Raw genomic sequence first — 19,873 nt, 5'->3', positions numbered from 1 at the left:
TCCTGAGCCAGTGGAAAGAAATTTCTTATGCACCTCATTTAAGCCTAAAAGGTCCCCACCCCAAATCCAGGACAATTTGATCTTCAAAATAAATAATCAGCCAAATTCAGTGACGCAAACCTGTAATCCCAGCAACTCTGAAGGCTAAGGCAGGAGGAGATCCCAAAATAAAAAATAAATAAATAACATTAGTAACAGATTATAACCTTAAATAAAATAATCCACGGGTTGCTTTTCTAGGTGAATAAATGGGAGAGAATATTTTTTTCTTATGGCAGAAAAACAATTTTAAAATTCAGGAAGAATAATGCAGGGCCAGGCTCATTGGCGCACACCTGTAATTCCAGCAACTCAGGAGGCAGAGATAGGAGGATAGCAAGTTCAGGACCAGCCTCAGCAATTTAGTGAGACCCTGTCTAAAATACAAAATAAAAAGGGCTAGAGATTCGTCTAGAGACAGTGGGTTCAATCCTGGTGCTCCTCCCCACCAAAAAAAAAAAAAAAAAAAAAAGTAATGCAGAAAATTACTATTTGACATTCATTATGCTAATAACTAATTCAGGCAAAAATCATCAATGGTCACCAAGAATGGAGAATGAAAGTTTAATAAGAACAAGTATGTACATAATGCAAAATATCTAACAAAATGTACTTATCAATGACAATGGGGAAATACTAATTTTACAGTAGAGGAAGGGTTCTCAAAACTAGTCTGGGTATTCCCAGATCATCTGTTCAGAACCTTGGCCCATATACTAATTGGGTTGTTATTTTGTCTGGGAGAATTCTTTATATATTCTAGATATATGACCCTGGTCAAATGTATTATTTGCAACTCTCACCTCCATGTCTTGGGTTATCTCTTCACTTTATCGCTCCAGTTGAGATGTCTTTCAAATCACAAAAGTTTTGTTTTGTATATTATATGAAGGAGCTCTTCATTCTTTTTTTTCCCTGACTTATATTTTGAACTGATTTTACACCTACCCAGAACATTCCCATAGATATTCCAGTAGTCCCAGTACTATTTGTTGAAAATCCTCCCCCCATGTAAGTGTCCCAGCATTGCCTCCCAGGTGTTAGGTATAAAATCTCAGAAATTTAGTAGGCTGAGGCGGGAGGATTGCAAGTTGGAGGCCAGCCTCAATCACTTAGGGAGACCCAGACACAAAATAAAAAATACAAAAGTCTGGAGATGTAGCTTACTGATAAAGTGCCCCTGGGTTCAATTCCCAGTACCAATTAATAGTAAATATCCTGGGGAGTGTGAGTCTACAACTTGGTCATTCTTTTTTTTTTTTTAATATTTATTTTTTAGGCGGACACAACATCGCTGTTTGCATGAGGTGCCGAGGATGGAACCCGGGCCGCACGCATGCCAGGCGAGCGCGCCACCGCTTGAGCCACATCCCCAGCCCACTTGGTCATTCTTTTAAAATTTTGTTTTATTTTTGGGTGTTGGGATGGGAGCCCAGGGCCACACACGTGCCAGGCAAGCACTCTACTACTGATCCCCCCGCCCCCCCCCCCCAGCCCTTGTTCATTTCTAGATTACCTATTCTGGGTACTTTGAGTTTCCAGATTTCCTCTTTCTGATAAATCTTTTTGATAATGAATCTAATCTTGCATCGTTGAGATCATTGAAATAATTTTTTATGTTCCTGCTTTTTTATACCTAACTCTCTATTGTAAACTTCCTCCCGAGGTATAATGTATTTTATATAGGACTGGCTACCTAATTTAGTTATTTTCCTATTAGCAATATCACTACAGAGGCCGGAGGTGTAGCTCAGTGGTAGAGCGCTTGCCTAGCAAGAGTGAGGTACTAGGTTCGATCCTCAGCACCACATAAAATCATAAGACATTTAAAAAAGAAAGAAATATTGCTGCTAAGTCCGAGGTCATTCTTGACATTTGGGGAATGTTCTGGGTAGGTGTAAAATCAGCTCAAAATATAGGTCAGGGGGGAAAAAAATCACCTTCGCTAGACTTTCAGCCTTTTGGTAGCAGAAAAGCCTTTTCCCCACGGGTGCAGCCCTCGCCCACAGGTCCACCCCTGGGTCCAGCCCTTGTCCACTGGTCCAGCCCTCGCCCTTGATCCAGCCCTCTCCATTGGTCCAGCCTTCGCTCACTGGTCCAGCCCCCTCCATTGGTCTAGCCCTCGCCCACTGGGCCAGCCTTCGTTCGTGGTTTCAGCCCTAGCTCACCCGTCCAGCCCTCGCCCATTGGTCCAGCCCTCGCTCATCGGTCCTCTCTGCCTCCGCCGTGTACCGACACCGACCCACGTCATCCTCCAGCAACTCCCAGCCGCCGGGTGCCCAGGGTACGGGATAGCTCCCGGAGGTGCTTTCCTGGGACACTTGGCGGCGCCACATCCAAGTCCCTCCTCCTTGCTGAGAGCCTCCTGCTTCAAGCTGCGCGACCTCCGCAGTGCCGGGCGCTGACGCTACTCCTCCCTGGAAGACTCCCAACTGCAGGCCCCGCGGCGCTCCTTCCCGCCCCTCCCCGGCTCCAACGCTGAGGCTGGAAGTGACCTGGGACTCCAAGAGGGCTGAGGCCCAGGTCTCAGGATGGGAAGACTATCGCCACTTCCTAAGTCTTCCCGCATCCTGCGTCCTCCGTGGGGTCCTTTCCTTTTGGCATCCTTTCACATCCTCTGGATTTTCAGGGCTAGTCCTCCTCCACCCCACCTCATCCCATCCCACCCCATCCCATCCCACCCCTCACAACCCTCTGTGTCTTCTCCAACCTACACACCTATTGAACCTGCAGCCCCTCCTCGCGCCCCACGACCTGGAATCTGTACCCCAAGTATCCAGCAAGCTCGGTACCTCCTTCACACTTCTGTTCCAGCTGGCTCCCCGTCTCTACCTGCTCTCCACACTGGGAACTTCAGGGACCAAATCAACAAAAATCCTTTCCCTGGTGGTGTTAAGCTTATGTTACTGGGCGGTGTGGTGAGAGGGCGGGGCGGGGGGGTACCAAGAAGCAATAGGCATAGCAAACCATGAGATGCATGGTTTTAGAAACTGGTATGTGCTATGCAGAAAATAAAGCAAGAAGGAGGACTGTAACTTGTGTCGGAGTTTATCTTGGTGGGCATCAAAGAGTAGGGGTCTCTGTCTCTCCCAGTAGCCAGCCATCTGCAGGTCAGTGCAGAAAAATGAAGAGCTGGGCATAGTGGCACACACCTGTAATTCCAGCAACTCAGGAGGCTAAAGCAGGAGGATCGAAAGTTCAAAGCCAGCCTCAGCAATTTTGCAAGGCCCTAAGCAACTTAGTGAGACACTGTCTCAAAATAAAACATAAAAAGTGCTGGGGATGTAGCTCAGTGGTAAAGTGCCCCTGAGTTAAATCCCTAGTACGGGGCTGGGGATGTGGCTCAAGCGGTGCGCGCTCGCCTGGCATGCGTGCGGCCCGGGGTTTGACCCTCAGCACCACATACAAACAAAGATGTTGAGTCCACCGATAATAAATAAATATTAAAATTCTCTCCCCCCCCCTCTAAAAAATAAATAAAAATCCCTAGTACCCCAAATAAATAGATTCATAGATAAATAAATAAGACTGGGAGGCAGCCCAGTGGTGGGCAGCAAAGGTAAGGTAAGGACTGTCCTGGGCCTGCCTGGGGAATTTAGTAGGAGCTGGGGGTTGGATGATGTCACTGAGTCAATGGAGATTCTTTTACATGCACTATCTATTGTGATCCTGAGAGTGACAGGGAAGGTGGAGCTCAGAGGTGTACACTGAAGGATTCATTGTTTGCAATCTGTATTTAAATGTTTGGAAAAAGGGGAGTGGGGGGAGGGAGTCCAGGTGAGGGCTAGATGTTGTTCACTGTACTCATCCTGCAGCTTTTACATATTCAATTTTTTAAAAGTAAAAACATAAGTAAACCAAAATTTACTTTGCCTGACCCAGTACATAAGCTTCTGGTTCCTCTCAGCTCCCCAGTACTGGGTCACTCCCTAATCACCAGCTCTGCCTACCTATTTTGGCCCCATGTGTGCCCTTGCTGCCCCCAATGGCACCTCACAGGACCTTCAAAAGTGCCTCTCACTCTGGTGCTCCACACAGCCCCTAAGACTGCCTTGTTGCCTCCCAAAGTCCAAAGGAGGGGACTTTTGTGCAATCACTGTCCTGCAGGCAGAGTGAGGGAATCCACTCTCTCTAACCTGCCCTAACCTGGACTGTGAGGTGATGGCTCTCTCAAGAGGCCACAGGAGGCTGGCCATTAGGTCAGGTGCCTCGGCCCCTCCTCCTCCCCACTCCTGCTTCTCTGGGATTACCTCCCAGATCTTCTGTAGGCATTCTTCTTTTTCTTCTTCTTTTTTTTTTTATTGGTGGGGGGAGTACTGGGGGATGAACCCAGGGTCTCATACAGTCTAGGCAAATGCTCTGAGCTCTGGCCCCAGTCCCCAAAGGCATTCTTATCATCCGACAAAACCAGACAATGATGAGCACCCAGGAAAGGAGAAACCATAGTGGACTCTTATTTGAATATAGAATGAAGACAAAAGAAATTTCCAAATTATAGTCACAGAACGGAATAAAAATGTTACAATGTTATAAAAGTAAAATGGAAAGTAACGTGTTTCCTGATAGAGGCAATTGATGCTCTTTAATTTTTTTTGGCAGGGGAGGGTGCTGAGGATTGGACCCAGGGGTGCTTAACCACTGAGCTGCATCTCCAGTCGTTTTTAAATTGCTGAGACTGGCCTTGAATTTGTGATCCTCCTGCCTCAGCCTCCCAGGTCACAAGGATTATAGGAGTGTACCATCAGGCTCAGCTCATCTTCAGTCCTTTTGATTTTAGTTCGAGACAGAGTCTTGCTAAATTGGCTGAGGTTGGCCTTAAACTTGTGATCCTCCTGCCTACCAAGTCACTGGGATTACAGGCCTTCATCACTACACCTAGAATGCTAGTTAATTTTGAATAAATGTTTACAAACACAAGGCTGCTACAGCCTGCATTTTAAAAATGATTCCTTATGCCTAGAGGCAATTTTCAAATAAGGACCGCGAGGTGAAGGGTCTGGAGGCTGAAGCTTTGGCCCTGGGGACTCTAGGAGCCTCTAACTCAGGGGTAGATGTTGCTCACTGTACTCTGGGAGCCTCTGGAGGGGACAGTGGGAGGTCTGCTCTGTGTCTGATTATTTCCTTGAGGAGGGTAACTGTGTTTCCTTCATCTCCCCTCTAGCAGGGCAGCCCCCATGAGTTTGGGGAGGGGCTCAGGTTCCAGGAAGTCTCCTCAGCCCCCAATCACCTGAAAAGATCATAGGAGGGCACTTAGCACTTTTGTCAGGATCCTTTCCAGACCCCAGGAGCTGCAAGCTCATCCCTTCCTCAGTACAGGCCTGGAAGGGTGGGCTCAGTGGCTGGGAGCCACATCTGGGAGGCTTCCTGAGGAAGGGCAGTGACTGAGGCTTACCCTGTGCAGACCCAGCAGGCAGAAGTCTGAGGTTCCCTGGGGGAAGGGTCAGGCAGCATCCAGGGTCTGGTGATATCAGACATGGGGCAGAGCTCCCAATGATCCCTTCAAAACAAGGCAGCAGGAAGGGGAAACCTCAGGGGCTCTACCTGGTTATGGTCAGTAGCTGGTTTTCCAGCCTGAGGAGGCAAACGAGGTGAGGCCTGGGGGTTGGAAACCCCAGTAGAGTCCCTGGACTGATGGCCCAGGCCAAGCAGCTATGGGGCAGGGCCAGGTGAAGGCTGGTGGGGGAGAGCGGGCCCCAAGGGTGGTGGGGTTGGAGCTGGTCTCCAAGGACTCGAATCCTGGCACGTTTAAAACCTGTCCATGATGGGTAATAGTATACAGCTTTTAAATTCTCCTTTTGATTTTTTTTTTCTCCTTACAAAAGTAACTTAGGCTTGATGTAAAATTTTTTAAAAATTACACAATGTTGAAAGTGAAAATCCCCCGACGACCTGGCCTGGGAAGTCTTGTGGACTAGTAGAACCACCCATCCTTGGCAGTGAAGACGCAGCAGCTGTAGCCACGTTGCCAAGGTTACAAGGACGCACTGGGTGTAGCAGGGCAGGCGGCAGCTGGCTCCCCATGCCCAGCGGGATCCATGGCTGCAAATCCGCTGTCTTCTTTGCTGCCTGTGTCTGGAAAAGAGGTGGGTGATCAGGCTGGTGGCAAAGGACAAGGGATGGGATGGGAAGGGCTGGACCTGGGCGTCCAGGGGTCTAAGCATGTTGGAGGCCCCTGGCCTTGTTGGCTATTTCTGTCCAGAAGTTATTTCTGGCCAGAAGCCTCTGCTGGCTGACTTAGGGAAAAAATTGTCACCTCAGGGCCACTGCTCCCAAAAGTCACTAGCCCAGGGACACAAAAACTGTTAAAATCATTTCCAGGAACCTGGGCTGAGTGGGAGTAAGACACCGCCATCCTTACCGCCTGGGCTGGGCTGTGCAGAGATGGGGAAGTCTGCAGGGAAGGAGGAGTGTCAGGAGCCGGGGGTCATTCTCCAAGAGAATGCCTGCCTAAGGGAGCCCTGCCACTGAGTGCAGCCCTTCATCTGAAGAAATGGGACTTCATTCCAATTCCCACAAAACAGAGGACCCTAGAGCCTGGACAACAGGAGAGAATGGTAAAGCAGCAGTCTCAAATGGGTTGGAAGGACCCTCAAGATGGCTCCATCCTACACAGCTCAGTGGGAAGAACAGATTCCACAGGAGCCCAGTATCAGCAGTGACAAGAGGTAGTCTCAGGGCAATGACTTAGCCCCTGTGAGCCCAGCCTCTACCTAGACTGGCAGGAATATGGTGGATACATGAAAGCACTCAGAGCAGGCCTGGCTAATGGGAGCTGGCATGCTGCAGCGGGGCTAGAAGCTCAGGGGCCCAGGATTCCTCTCTCCAGCACTGCCTCAGTGCTGGGATACCCGCCAGGGCTGTGGCCTGGGACAGCAATAGCCTCTGACCTCAGGCCTCTTCCCATAAATATCCATCAATGAACGGTTCCTTGAACTGTTCAGGTAACTGATGAAAATCCAAGGGCCCCTCCTTTCCTTAAGCCTGACTGTCAGGTGAGTGCTCTAGTAGAGCCCAAGGCCACCTGTTCAGAGGCAGCAAACCAAGGCCCAGGACTATGGCTTTATTGTCCTCTTCTTCTCAGGGCATGGCAGACCCCACTTCCAACTGAGAAGAAACACATCCACTGGGCACTCCCCTGGAGTACTCTTCAAAATTTGTTCTCAAAAGATGACTTTGGGTCCTTACATTTGCACTAAGCCTGGGGGGGGGGCGCTGTGGATCTGCTTGGAGTCCTCACAGACTAACACAGAAACATAGACCCACACTGACTCACCCCTAGGCAAATACAAAGAAAGACAGAAATAGACAAACACAGAGATGTTCATGTAGGCAGTGACTCACACACAATATATGCACAGAAATGGCCTCAGCCCAAGCACCAGCATGTGCCAGGACAAAGGCACACTCTCTAATCATCCTAACCAGCCTATCTGCCCAGTTGCCAGGGAATTTCCAGCTCCATGGGGGTCTTACCTGGTGGCCCTTGCTGGGCATCCCATGTATTGCTAGCCTGGGGTCCTTCACCAGCCCCAGTGACATTGGGAGACAAGTGGACTGACAGGTGGGTCCTCCTGGCCCAAAACTTGTCCCAACACCCTGATTTCTGTAAGTGCATCTCATAGCCTCTGGCCCACCTTAATATCCCCCCCTTTGCCCCTACATTCTGAGTGCCCCAGGATTAGCCTCCCACCCTTCTTCAGAGGACACCCATCAGCACCCACTGACCCTAGCCAATTTCCTGTTGCCTGAGCTTTTGACCCCAACCTTGCTGCTCCTACAGCCCTGAGGCACTCATGGATGCTGGGAACCTGCACTGTGACAAGTCTGAACTGGCTGCAGAGTAAGAGGCCACCTGCCCTCCACTGCACTCCCCACCCGGACATATCCCTGCCTGCTATTTCTGTCCAAAACCCACACAGGAGCAGAGCCATAGGTGGGTGGGGGTGGGGATGGGGCCAAAGTTGCCTGACTTGTTCTGTCCTGTCATCCTGTCACTCCAAAGCAAGAGGGCAGTGAGACTGCCCAGTCAGCCCTGCTCCCCTTTAGCCAGGCTTCAGCCACTAAGGTCCCTCCCTGGCCTCATGGCCCTGGAAGCCCTCAGCTGTCCTTCCTAGAGGATCCAGGGAGCAGGTGGCTAGAGCAAGAGAGGCAAAAAGGGGAAGGCAGGCTGGAGAGGCTGGCATAAGACCACCTAGCCTGGTCTGCTGGCCTCCCTAAGTCCCAGCACCCAGTGGGCACTCAGCTGCTGCTCAGGAAATAATAATGAAGCAGCTGACTGAAGAAATGAAGGAACTTTCTAGAATGTATGGAGGATGGACCAAGAAGTCCAGGCCATTAGAGATGCTCACCCTGCATTCAAGGTCTTAAGAACAAGCAGCAGCCCCCTTTCTCCCACATGCAGCATGGTGTCAGGCCCACCTCCAGCTCAGACACTTGTGGTACAGCAAGGTGCAGATCTTGGAGGGACAAGACTACCTCACAGCGCTGGGGCCAAGGCAGGGTCCTAGGCCCCTCATGGATACAGGGCCTGCACCCATAACCTCATGCCACCTGCTTAGAGGAAGAAGGGAAAGGGAGGCCAGGAAGGCAGAGGGAGCAGCAGGGATTCTTAGAAAAGGAGCCAGCTGTGTGGGGGCAACTAGGAGAGGGAACAGGTTGTCTCTGGGAGGGTCCATCCCTGGCTCCCAGAGCCTCACCAGGGTCCAGCTTGCTGCGTTTTTGCTCAGGCTCCTGAGGGGCTGCCTCAATGGCCCGCTGAGCCTCTGGATGGGTCTTAAGGAGGGCTTTGGCCAGGGTGGCAGGGCCTGGTACCCCCAGGGACATGATGCAGTGTACTCCTTTGCGCTTGGCCCCAGCCACTTTGGCGCTGTCTTTGGAGGCTGTCAACAGGACCAGTTTGGAGAATTTCCTGGGTTTCCTGGGGGCTGCCGGAATGACATCTGTGCTCGCCTCCGGGGACGGCTCCTGGTCAGCCTTCACACTCTTGCCCTCCTGATCACTGGACTTGGGCAGTGACATCCTGGAACCAACAGGCTAGCCCTCAGGTCACCCACGCTCAGCGTTCAGCAAATAGGTTTCTTTTCCTCTTCTTCCCTGTCCAGGAGCCTGGGAGTCCAGGGGCTCTCTCCTAAGGGAGGAGGCAAAAGTCCAGTCAGTGGAGGTAGCCTTTGGGGTTAGAGGCTCTAGAAAGTAGACCTGGGATGCAGCTGGGGGCAACCAACTGCAGCTAGGAACCACCAACTTCATTTTTCACTGATCCATTACTTTCTCAAGTTATAATCTTCAGGGCTGGGTATGTGGCTCAAGCGGCAGCGCACTCGCCTGGCATGCGTGTGGCCCGGGTTCGATCCTCAGCACCACATACCAACAAAGATGTTGTGTCCGCCGAGAACTAAAAAATAAATATTAAAAATTCTCTCTCACTCTCTCTTTTAAAAAAAAATTCTCTCTCTCTCCTCTCTCTCTCTTTAAAAAAAAAAGTTATAATCTTCATGAGGTCACTTTTTTGGGGGCATGAACTAATTTTACAATGGAAACATATTTAACATTTGAAAAGATAAGACACATTTACTCACAAACTAAGTTTTTCATTAGTCCATTACTCAGAGAAAAGGTTCTCTGTTCCTATACAATATAATATCATACAAGAAAATAAAGATTGGGGCTGGGGTTGTAACTCAGTGGTAAAGTGCTTAACTAGCATGTGTGAGGCCTGGGTTCAATCCTCAGCACCACATAAAGATAAATAAGTAAAATAATGGTATTGTATTCATCTACAACAACAAAAAAAATTTTTTTTTAAAAAAGAAAAGAATGATTAAGGCCAAGTGTGGTGGTGCATGCCTGTAATCCCAGCAGCTCAGAAGGCTGAGGCAGAAGGATTGCAAGTTCAAAGTCAGTCTCAGCAACTTGGCCAGGCCCTAAGCAATTTAGCAAAGACCTTGTCACTAATTAAAATATAAAAAGGGCTGGGCTGGAGATATAGCTCAGTTGGTAGAGTGCTTGCCTTGCATGCACAAGATCCTGGGTTCAATCCCCAGTTCTACTACTACTACTACTACTACTAATAATAATAATAATAATAATAAAAAGGGTTGGAAATGTGGCTCATGGTTAAGTACCCCTGGGTTTAATCCCCAATACCAAAGAAAGAAAAGAAAGATTAATATTTGGCTTGGGGTGTAGCTCAGTGATAGAGCTCATGCTTAGCACACATGAGGCCCTGGGTTCAATCCCTGGCATCACAAAAAATAAAGAGATCAATATAAAAGTTTCAAAATTATAGACACATTGACAGAGAATTGGTGGCAGGTAAGAGACAAGAGATAGAGTGCACCCCACTCCTGGGGCCCACTCACCCAGAACAAAAATGACCTGAGTCAGAAGTGAGATGCTATGACATCAGCCCTGACCTCCGCTGCTGTAACCCAATGACCTTCCTTCCAAGTGTCACCATCACCCCTGCTCTGCCCCAGGAGGATAGTGGCCTCAGGCAATTATGTGAATGGCCAGTAGCACACAGCTGGTGAGATCTCATTTCAAAAAGCAAAGAGAAGAAAAAAAAAAAAAAGATTTTTAAACAGTACAGGCTAATACTCCCCCCTCCAGGAGGTAGAGCTGAAGTCTCCTCCCTTGATTGTCATTAGCCTTAGTGACTCATTTCCAAAGATAAAGAATAGTAAAAAAACGTTAACTCTTCAGGGGAGACACCTGGTAGACACCACTTCAACCAGCTGGTGAAGGACATTGGTCACAGGATGTGTGGATGACAGGCGGTGCAATATAAGGAGAAGGGCACCCTACGTCTGTGTGATCCTTCCCTCTAAAGCATCACCCTTCGGCTGGGGATACAGCTCAGCACTCAGTAGAGTTCTTGCCTCACATGCACAAGACCCTGGTTTTAAACCCCAGCACCATCAAATAAATAAATAAATAAATAAAAGCATCATCCTTGATTAATCATGAGAAAATCCCAGACAGCCCCACCTTGAGGGATATTCTATAAGATGCCCAGCTGATATTCTTCAAAACTGTCAAGGTCATCAAAATCAAGGGAAAACTGACTCCTTCACAGATGAAAGGAGACTAAGAAGAAGTTCAGACTAGAAGCAATGTGGGATACCAGATAAGATCCTGGAACAGAAAAGGGACATTAGTGGACATTTATGAAATCTGAATAAAGTGTATAGTTTAATAGTATTTGTGGGCTGGGAAAGTAGCTTGCCCAGAGTGCTTATGCCCTGGGTTCAATCCTAGAACATCAAAAATAACTTTTTTAATATATTGGGGATTGAAACCAAGGGCATTTAACCACTGAACCACATCCCCAGCCCTTTGGGGATATTTTATTTTGAGACAGGATCTCACCTAGTTGATCAGGGTTTCACTACATTGCTGAAGCTGGCTTTGAACTTGTGATCCTCCTGACTCAGCCTCTTGAGCTGCTGGGATTAAAGGCATGTACTACCACATTGACACATACCACCACACAATGTAATTTTTAAAAATTTATTGTTTTTTTTTTTTTTTGACAGAGTCTCACTGATTTGCTTTAGCACTTCGCTTTTGCTGAGGCTGGTTTGAATTCGCAATCCTCCTGCCTCAACCTCCTGAGCCACCTGGGATTACAGGCATGCACCACCACACCTGGCAAGTTTTGTGTTTTAATCATTGAGAAAATTAAAAGACAACTCAGAATGGAAGAAAAATTTTTACAGGTTATATACTTGATAAATAACTTGAATCTAAAATTTATAAAGAACACTACAAGTCAATAATTAAAAAAGAAATGACCCAATTATAAAATGGGCAAAAGCTCCGAACAGGCCTTTCTCCAAAGAAGAAACACAAATGACCTATACATAAGATGCTCATCATCAGGCATTATGAAATGCAAATAAAATCCATACTGAAATGCATTTCACATCTACCTAAATGGACACAATAAAAGAAAAGGCAGATCAGTGTTGGCAGGGATGAGAAGAAACTGGAACTCTCACCAGGCACAGTGGCACACACCTGTGGCTGGAGAGGATGAGGCAGGGGGATCTCAAGTTCAAAGCCAGTCTCAGCAACTTAGTGAGACCTTGTCTCAAAATAAAAGATAAAAATGGCTGGGATGTGGCTCAGTGGTTAAGTACCTCTGGGTTCAATCACTGGTTTTTAAAAAACAAACAAAAAAAAGGAGAAACAAATTAAAAGGATCAAAAGGCTTAGCAGTTGCTTTACTTCACTCATTTTATGCCCTCCCAATTCTGCAATCTGATGTTTTGACATTGCTATGAAACTCAGGCACCCCTTTACACTAACCAGCTCTCATGATGTGGATCATGGTGTGATGAGCAAGGAGACCCAGAAGCATAAAGATGGCTCAGTGTAGACCCAAACCCAAGACTGCACTATTAACTGGCAGGAGTCATACACCCTCAGGTCTGTGTCCAGATCCTAATCTCTGGAACCTGTGAATATATTAATTCACTTATCAAAGGGGAGTTAAAGTTGCTCAGCAAGAGATTATTCTGTGGGCCTAATGTAATCACTGTAGTCCTTAAAAGTGGGAGAGGGAGCCAAGCATGGTGGTTCATGCCTGTAATATTGCAGCTCTGAGGCTGAAGCAGGAGGATCACAAGTTCAAAGCCAATTTCAGCAACTCAGCCAGGCCCTAAGCAACTTAGTGAGACACAAAATAAAAATGGCTGGGGATGTGGCTCAGTTAAGCACCCCTGGGTTCAATCTTCTGTACTCCCTCCCCCCCAAAAAAGTGGGAGAGGGTAGAAGAAGTGAGAGGGAGGTGATGACAGAAGCAGAGTCCACTAGATGAAATGTGCCTTTCAAGAAGAGGAAGGAGGGTCACAAGCCAAGGAACACAGGTTGCTTCTTCTAAAAGCTGAAAAGGGCAAGGAAAAGATTCTCTTTAGAGTCTCAGAAAGGGACACAGCCCTGTCCAATTTTAACTCAGTGACACCTGTGTTAGATTTCTGGTCTCTACAACTGTAAGGTAATAAAGATGTGTTGTTTTAAGCCACTACATCTGTTATGGAAGTCATAGGAAAATAATACAAGGTCCAATACCTTACCAGGGAGATTCTGGAAACCTGGCACTTTGTTTGATATCTTAGGTGGATCAAGAGAATTACTTTCATATATATGAAAGAGAAATATCAAGGTCTACCAGTACCTGCAGCCTCAGGGACAAATGCTTTCCCCTCTCTGGGCTGTTTTCATCTGTAATGGGAATAGTGGTGAATTTAGTAGGGTTTGTTTATATGGATAGGTGAAGGGTAAAGTCGATGTTTGCAAAAGTTCTGGGTAATACCAACAGCTGCTCCTCAATCACTGTCCAATGCAACCATAGAGGGCTGTGACTGGATGGCGATGGGATGCTGGTATACCTAGGTGTGCAGGACATATCCTTACAGGGAGATCCAGCGACCCAGGAGGCTGAGGCAGGAGAATAATAGCAATTTCAAAGCCAAGCTCAAACTTAGTGAGGTCCTAAGCAACTTAGTGAGTCCCTGTCTCAAAATAAAACATAAAAATGGCTGGGTATGTGGTTCAGTGGTTAAGTACCCCTAGGATCAATCCCTGATACAAAACAACAACAACAACAACAACAACAACAACAAAAACCCACAACGGGCAGCGACTCCCCTCAAAAGGTCAAAAACTGTAGTATGCAGGGTAGAGCTTCCCCAAAATGGGAATTTCAATCAGGGCAACTCCTTCTCCTAATTCCCTTGGCTCAGAATTTTATTTCCCCGTTGTATCTAATTTATTAGATTATAAATACCCATGCAGATAAATTTCTGATGGCAAAGATTTCATGAAATTCCTATGAGTGCCGTCAAACGCTGTCAAATGCTTTTGGGCTGGGCCCAAAAGACAGGTTCCCGCTCCTCTCCCACCAACGCCACCACCTCCCGACGAAGCCCACAGACCTCACGCCTCCTACTAGCTGCCGTCGCTGTACAGACCACCAGACGCGAAGAAGGGACCGGACAGGGGTGGGTGCAGGATGGGCAGTCACTGGGCGGGGTGGACAGTGCTGGGTAAGGCGGGCGATGTGGGGCTCCCCGATTTGGGGGCGCCAGGCTTAGTCCCGGGTCGGGAGGTTTGGGGGAAGGAGAACCAGGAGAAAGGAGGCGAATCGCGTGTGTCGGACAAGGAGCAGCCGGAAACCCGGCAGAGCCGGCGACCCCCCTTCCCCAGCACAGCAGCTCCGGGACCCCGGAGAGCCGTCCATCCGTGGGGCGGGATGCTCCGGGGCGGTCTCCTCCCCTCCCTGCCTCTGGGACCCGTCCTCACCGACCGCAGCGTGCCCTCCCTCTCCGGCGACAGAGCCGCGGCGGGTCCCTCCGCGCGGGTGCTGGGGGGTCTCCGGCCTCGGCTCTAGCAGTCACCTCAAGCAGGGGTCACGGGGCGAGCATGCGCAGCTAGGTCGCGGGAACCCATTCCTAGGCTGCTCGCGCTTCTCCGGGTCTTCCCCGCGCGGCGCCGGGCCGACGAGACTCAGCCAATCGGCGTGTGGGGGCGTGGTCGCCACGCGTGAATGGGAGGGGGCGGGTCCAGGATCCGACTCCGGGGGACGTCCTGGGCCCTCGCCCCGGTTTTCAGGTCCCTGTCCCGGCTTCACAATGCAGGCAGGTGGGTTTAACTGAGGCCCCCCCGAACTCCCCGGTATTTGACTTTGGCTCCCTGTGGAGGAAGCCCCGGGCGCTTTACTGAACAAGCGGAGGGAAGGACTCTTTCAGTTCATTCAAGCCGCTGGACGGTCCAGCCCAGCATCTAGACTACGGTGTGATACGTCGCCATTGGTCCAACTCTCGCTATTATCTTAGTCTTCGCTCATTGGTTTAGACTTCGCCCCCTGCTTACGGACGTGGACCTCCAGAAAGGCTCCCTCCGGGCCTGGGCCTTGCAGATCCCTCAGTCCACCCTCCTTTTGGCTTCTATCAGAGTCTTCCTTTGCTTTCTCCGGGTAGCGTCATTTCCTGGGCATTCTGCAGTGCACTCAAAGGCTTTTAATCGTCATTATCATTCAATCACAGACTACTGGTTGTATCTAATTTATTAGATTATAAGTACCCTTGCACTTAAATCTCTGATGACTAGGCTAATGGTGAGGGTGGACCAATGGCGTTTCCTTTATTAAATGGGGGGCTAGGGTTGTGGCTCAGTGTTAGAGCGTTCGCCTTGCATGTGCGAGGCCCTGGGTTCCATCCTCAGCAACACATGAAAAATAAATAAAATAAAGGCATTGTGTCCAACTGCAACTAATATATATATGAAATTCCTAAAGGGGTCAATAGAGGTAATTCTTTTTTCCCCAGTACGAGGGGAAAAAATGTTTTTTCGGGTACCCAGGGGCACTTTACCACTGAGCTGCATCCCCAGCCCTTCGCCACAAAGTAGCTGAGATAACGGGTAGTGATCCACCATGCCTGGTGAGATAAATATATTTTTAAATTTTATTTATTCTAATTTGAATACATGACAGCAGAATGCATTTCAATTGATAGTACACATGTAGAACACGATTTTTCATTTCTCTGGTTGTACAAAGTAGAGTGACACCATTGCTGTCTTAATACATGAACTTAGGGTAATGATGGCCATCTCATTCCACCATCTTTCCTACCCCCATGCCCTCTCCCTTCCCTTTGCCCTCCAAAGTTCCTCCATTCCTCCCATGCTCCCTCCACCCCCATTATGGATCCGCATCCACATATCAGAGAAAACATTTGGCCTTTGGTTTTTGGGGATTGGTTTACTTCACTTAGCACAATATTCTCTAACTCCATCCATTTAGATGCAAATGCCACCATTGAGACAAATATTTTTAAAGGCTTTTTAAATGTGTTGCTGAGTTTTTCCCAGCGAGGTGCTCAAGTTTGAAGTCAGATGCCTGCTGTTTGAATCCCAGCTCTGGCATTTGCTAGCTATGTGACTTAAGCCATCACTTTCCCTCTTTGGGGTTTCATTTGTTTCTTCATCTGGTTAATGGGGATAATTACATTTATTTCATTTCATAGAGTAACTGTGAGAATTCAAAGTATTGCCACGTGTGCTGATAGGAGTCTTACTTGGGCTTTTATTCCTTAGTTTTACAATATTCCAGATGATTCATCTCAGAATCCCTTTACACTTTTTTCCCCCAATATTGGGGATTGAATCTGAGGGTGCTTTACTATTAAGCTACACCCCAAATTCTTTTTATTTTTTATTTTGAGACAGGGTCTCCTAAATTGCCCAGGCTGGCCTTGAACATGTGACCCTCCTACCTCAGTTTGAGGAGTTGCTAGGATTATTAAGCCCAGCCCTTTACATTCTTATCATTGAAGAGCTCAAAAGATTTGGGTTATGTGAGTTCCATCTGTCACAATTTATCACATGAATTTTAAATTGAAATTTAAATTGCAGTAAGAATCCTCTGCCTAACTATCTTCACCAAATAGAGTCAGCAAATCAGTGTTTTACACTTTTCTTTTTCCCCTTATGTGATGGAGTTTTGCTATGGTTGCCTAGGCTGCTCTTGAATTTGTAGGCCTGAGAAATCCTCCTGGCTTCAATGTCCCAATGAGCCAGGACTATAGGACTGTGCCACTATGCCTGGCCATTTTTATGGTTTTTTTGTTTGTTTGTTTGTTTTTTAAATAGGGTCTCACTAAGGTGCTTAGAGCCTCACTAAATTGCTGAGGCTGGCTTTGAACTTGTGATTCTCCTGCATCAGCCTCCTGAGTCTCTGGGGTTACAGGTGTGGGCCACTGAGCTCCAGAAGGTCTTTTTATTTTTTTGGGGGGGGGGGAGGGTGGAAATCAGGAATTGAACTCAGGGGCACTTGACCACTGAGCCACATCCCCAGCCCTATTTTGTATTTTATTGAGTTTTGTATTTTATTGGTCTCATTGAGTTGCTTAGTGCCTCGCTTTTGCTGAGGAGATTGGCTTTGAATTTGTGATCCTCCTGTCTCAGCTTCCTAAGCTTCTGGGATTACAGGTGCACCTTGCTAGCTTCAAAAAGTTCTTCTTAAACAGAGTGGCTTTTCCGCCGCTAGTGTGTGGTAAAGAAAACAGTGCAATTTGATATCATCACCTTGATTCAAACTAAGAGCTATATTGTTTTTGCATCATCAGCACAGATATCAAAAGACTTCTCAGTATTCCTATGAAAATAATCTGGAAGAGGTGGTGGGGGGGCTGGGGTTGTGGCTCAGTAGTAGAGCGTTTGCCTAGCACGTCTGATACCCTGGTTTCGATCCTCAGCACCGCATAAAAATAAATGTAATAAGGGTATTGTGTCCAACTACAACTAAAAAGTAAATATTTTTAAAAAATACTCTGGAACCTCTTGAAAGGTTCTTGGGAGTCATCCCAGAAGTCACCATGAAACAGAACACCAGGAGTCACCATGTAACAGTGGTCCACTTTATGCTTTGAATATAATCCTTGCTGCTCTGCTACTGCAACTTTTTAAAAAATATACATTTATTTACTTTTATGCGGTGCTAAGGATCAAACTCAGTGCTTCACATGTGCTAGGCAAGCACATTGCCACTGAGCTACAGCCCCAGCCCTGCAACTTTTTTTTTTTTTGGGGGGGGGGGGCTGGGGTTGTAGCTCAGCTGTACAGCGCTCGCCTACCATGTGCTAAGGCCCTGGGTTGGATCCTCAGCACCACATAAAAATAAATAAACAAAATAAATGTATTGGGTACAAATAAAAAATAAATATGTAAAAAATATTTTTTAGTTGTTGATGGGCCTTTATTTTATTTATCTGTATGTGGTGCTGAGAATTGAATCCAGTGCCTCATGAATGCTAGGCAAGCACACTACCACTGAGCCACAACTCCAGGCCCCTTGCAACTTATTTTTTAAATGGACATGTTTCTTTCTCTTCCCCTAATCTCTCCCCCTTCCTAATCTCTGGAGAAACAGGGTCACCTTTCTTCTCCATCCTAGGCAGTTATCTGTCCCTGAGCACACACCCACCATAGGAACAAAGTAACCCAGACTTTGGGGATGGCACCAGAAGACCTCAGAAATGACTATCTCCCAAATTAACAAGTGAATCACACCTCCAGCAGAGAACACGTGGAATGTAGCCTTTGAGTCACCTCTTTAAAAGCCCCCCTGTTCCTGCTGATGGGCAGAATCACAGCAGCCTCTGAGACAGGAATCCCCTGTGTTTCTCCTTTGCTAGCAAAGCAATAAACTCTCTTTTTCCATTTTCTCAAACCCGTGTCTTCATTATTGGATCGGCACTGGATCGAGGTTTCAGCAACTACCAGACCAAGCATAGAGGACTGCTGGCCCCTCCATTTTTCTATTGGTGGTTCATCTTTTTTTTTTTTACTCATTTAAATATTTTATTTCATTTCGTTTGTTTATTTTTTGGTTTTGATTCTGATTAATCCTAGCTTCTTCCTGTGGTGGGAATATCATGCTTACTTTGTCTCAGTCTGTCTATGCTGCTCTAACAGTAACACAGACTGAACAATTTATAAATGACAGAAATTTGTTTCTCAAGGTCTGGACGCTGGGATGTTCAAGCTCAGTTTCTGGACGTGTGTCAGATGAGGGCTGCTCTCTGCTTCCAAGATGCTGCCTTGTCGCTGTGTCCTACGCGGGGGAGGAACATAGTCCCCACCTGTAGAAATGACCGAAGGGGAGACAGCACTCCTTTAGAGCTGGCTCTGTATCGTCAAAGGGCCTGGATAGATGCGGCGCGGCCCACGGTCCCCTGGCAGCGCTGCGCCGCTGGGTCCTGCCGAGCTCGGGAGGCCGCCGGGTTCGCGCGCCCCCTGCCGCCAGGAGCGCCAGTCGCGGGTCTGCAAGGTGGGAACCTGGGGGAGACCGCGGCCAGCTGTCGGTGCTGACCAGGGGAAAGAGCAGAGAGAGCGGCGGAGCTCTGTTGGTCTCGCTGGGTCCCTCGGTGCGGGACAGGACCAAGGTTGCTGGGCGTTCCCACTGTGGATCGACTTCTGTCTGTCCCTCCGACTTAGTCATTCCATCGTAGTTTCATTCGGTTGGATTATCCCGACATGGCACGGATTTAGCCACAAAGGTTTTGAATACAGGGACACAAATATGAAGTGACTCATATGCCCATCAAATGATGAATGAGGGGCTGGGGCTGGGGCTCAGTGCTCAGTGGTAGAGCGCTCGCTTAGCTCGTGCGAGGCCCTGGGTTCGATCCTCAGCACCGCATACGAATAAATAAATAAATAAAGGTATTGTGTCCAACCACAGCTAAAAAATAAATATAAAAAAAAAAAAGATGGGGGCTGGGGATGTGGCTCAAGCGGTAGTGCGCTCGCCTGGCATGCGTGCGGCCCGGGTTCGATCCTCAGCACCACATACAAACAAGGATGTTGTGTCCACCGAGAACTAAAAAAATAAATATTAAAAATTCTCTCTCACTCTCTCTCTCCTCTCTCACTCTCTCTTTTAAAAAAATTATCTCTTTAAAAAAATAAAATAAAATAAAAAGTTTAAAAAAAATAAATAAAAATTTAAAAAAAGATGAATGGATTAATGAAACGCGGTGCATCTCTGCCATGTAATACTGTCCCTCACCCCAAACAGAACAATTGCTGACTTGCTAGAGGTTGGGGAGTGACTAATGGGTTCTCTCTTGGGGATGCTGAAGAAGTTTTGGAAATAGGTGATGATTGCATAGCCTTGTGACTATACTAAAAGCCACAGAATTATGTCCTCCAAAAATAGTGATATGTGAATCTCTCTCTTTTTTTTTTTTTTGTACCAGGGATTGAACTCAGGGGTGGTGCTTAACTACTGAGCCACATCCTTGGCCCTTTTTATTTTTTTAGACAG

The 19,873-nt window shown here is 47.6% G+C and overlaps 1 protein-coding gene and 1 long non-coding RNA gene across 3 annotated transcripts; one reads left to right on the top strand and one right to left on the bottom strand.

The window, feature by feature from the left end:
- Positions 1-4,469: 4,469 nt before the first annotated feature.
- Positions 4,470-14,521, bottom strand: Flywch2 (FLYWCH family member 2). Of its 2 annotated transcripts, XM_021734901.3 has the most exons (4): positions 14,344-14,521; positions 11,026-11,172; positions 8,736-9,166; positions 4,470-6,111 (listed from the first exon to the last, which is right to left on the bottom strand). In XM_021734901.3, the coding sequence occupies exons 3-4, from the start codon at positions 9,055-9,057 to the stop codon at positions 6,011-6,013; spliced, it is 423 nt and encodes a 140-aa protein (XP_021590576.1). In that variant the 5' UTR covers positions 9,058-9,166; positions 11,026-11,172; positions 14,344-14,521; the 3' UTR covers positions 4,470-6,010. The 2 variants fall into 2 exon arrangements, with proteins under 2 accessions (XP_021590576.1, XP_005337832.1); XM_005337775.5 differs by lacking the exon at positions 11,026-11,172 and having other exon boundaries at positions 14,344-14,520.
- Positions 14,073-19,463, top strand: LOC144367568 (uncharacterized). Its single transcript, XR_013427089.1, has 2 exons — positions 14,073-14,682; positions 18,567-19,463. It is a non-coding gene; the product is annotated as an uncharacterized LOC144367568 (long non-coding RNA).
- Positions 19,464-19,873: the final 410 nt, after the last annotated feature.

Source organism: Ictidomys tridecemlineatus, chromosome 10 (genome assembly GCF_052094955.1).
Source record: "Ictidomys tridecemlineatus isolate mIctTri1 chromosome 10, mIctTri1.hap1, whole genome shotgun sequence".
NCBI lineage: Eukaryota > Metazoa > Chordata > Mammalia > Rodentia > Sciuridae > Ictidomys > Ictidomys tridecemlineatus.
Note: the sequence above shows the minus strand (reverse complement) of the source record. Positions and strands in the feature narration are given on the sequence as shown.

Coding starts and splice junctions, on each gene's coding strand:
- Flywch2 (XM_021734901.3), bottom strand. CDS start 9,057: ATGTCACTGCCCAAGTCCAGTGATCAGGAGGGCAAGAGTGTGAAGGCT. Junction 6,112..8,735: donor ACGCAGCAAGCTGGACCCTG/GTGAGGCTCTGG, acceptor CCTCTTTTCCAG/ACACAGGCAGCAAAGAAGAC.